Source organism: Seriola lalandi, unplaced genomic scaffold, assembly GCF_002814215.2.
Source record: "Seriola lalandi dorsalis isolate HSWRI2012SDOR001 ecotype SW California unplaced genomic scaffold, Sedor1 jcf7180002050185, whole genome shotgun sequence".
Taxonomy (NCBI): Eukaryota; Metazoa; Chordata; class Actinopteri; order Carangiformes; family Carangidae; genus Seriola; species Seriola lalandi.
In genome coordinates, this window is record NW_019520738.1 from 1 (window position 1) to 1,031 (window position 1,031).

The 1,031-nt window shown below is 47.3% G+C and overlaps 1 protein-coding gene across 1 annotated transcript in view; it reads left to right on the forward strand.

The window, feature by feature from the left end:
* Window positions 1–698: 698 nt before the first annotated feature.
* Window positions 699–1,031, forward strand: part of LOC147819713 (uncharacterized) — a gene marked incomplete at both ends in the record, with an annotated part of 1,531 nt that continues 1,198 nt past the window's right edge. The window contains one exon of the mRNA XM_087171892.1: window positions 699–907. Coding sequence (XP_087028018.1) covers window positions 699–907 — 209 coding nt within the window. The remainder of the gene's footprint in view (window positions 908–1,031) is intronic.

The following is a 1,031-nucleotide window of genomic DNA, read 5'->3' on the forward strand; positions in this document are numbered from 1 at the left end:
GCAGACAGAAACTATTATGAGCATGAATATATAGACAATAAATAATCAGACCAGTTCTGCTTGTGAAACAGTTCCGAGTCTGATTCAAAGCAGAACTTGTGAAGTCTCATGATCCACCAGAGGGCTAAGCACAAAGTAACATTGTCCTGCTCACCGCAGCGTGTGTGTGTGTGTGTGTGTGTGTGTGTGTGTGTGTGCACACTTGAACAGACTCAGTAGCACACAAACATACAGTTTATCTGATGTACTGTATGACAGCCAAAGTGTTTATTCCAGGTCAGTGTTGCCTCTGTGATGCAGAGCGTGCTCGGTTCACTCAGTCAGGAGATAGTGTATGTGTGAATCCATTCATGAGATCATCCGAGCGGCCTGCATCTATTGTTTGTTACCTTGGTGAAGCTTGTGCAAATGCCTCGTGTAATCAACTGACCTGATTAGCAAGTGAAAGGAGCCCCTCTTTCCATTATATTATACATTCTGTCATGTTCAACTGGGGCGTTTGGCCCCGATGACAGGATTCATTAACCAGGGCTGCTCTGCCTGTAGATCTACATAATCTTCACTGGACCTACATTCGTGGGTGAGGGCAGCTTCTGCAGAGTGTCAGTCAGAGCAGTTTTACATTAGTCCATCATCAGCTTCGATTACAATCACACTCTAGAAACATGTGAACAGTGAGAGCTTGTCTTTGTTTGCAGTGCAGCAGGTATTTTAAAGTGGCTCTGGCTCTGTGCTGCTCCCTGCAGGAGATCGATGCCTTCCTCCAGGAGTTCCTGTCTGCGGTCCGGCGGCTGCCTTCATGTATCTCCACCCTGCAGTCTCTGTCCAGGCTGCCGCTGCCCACCACCTTCAGAGAGCTCCAACATTTCTGCTCCACCAACGAGGCCAAGTTCCAGCAGCTCAGGAGGTCAGGTCACAGCTGCTCCTCTGCTCCTCCTATAGGCCAGCTTCATGTTAGTTATTGGTTTGTCATGACTTGACAATCAAAATCAAAATCAAACTAAGCCTTGGCTGTTGTCCTTTAACTGGAA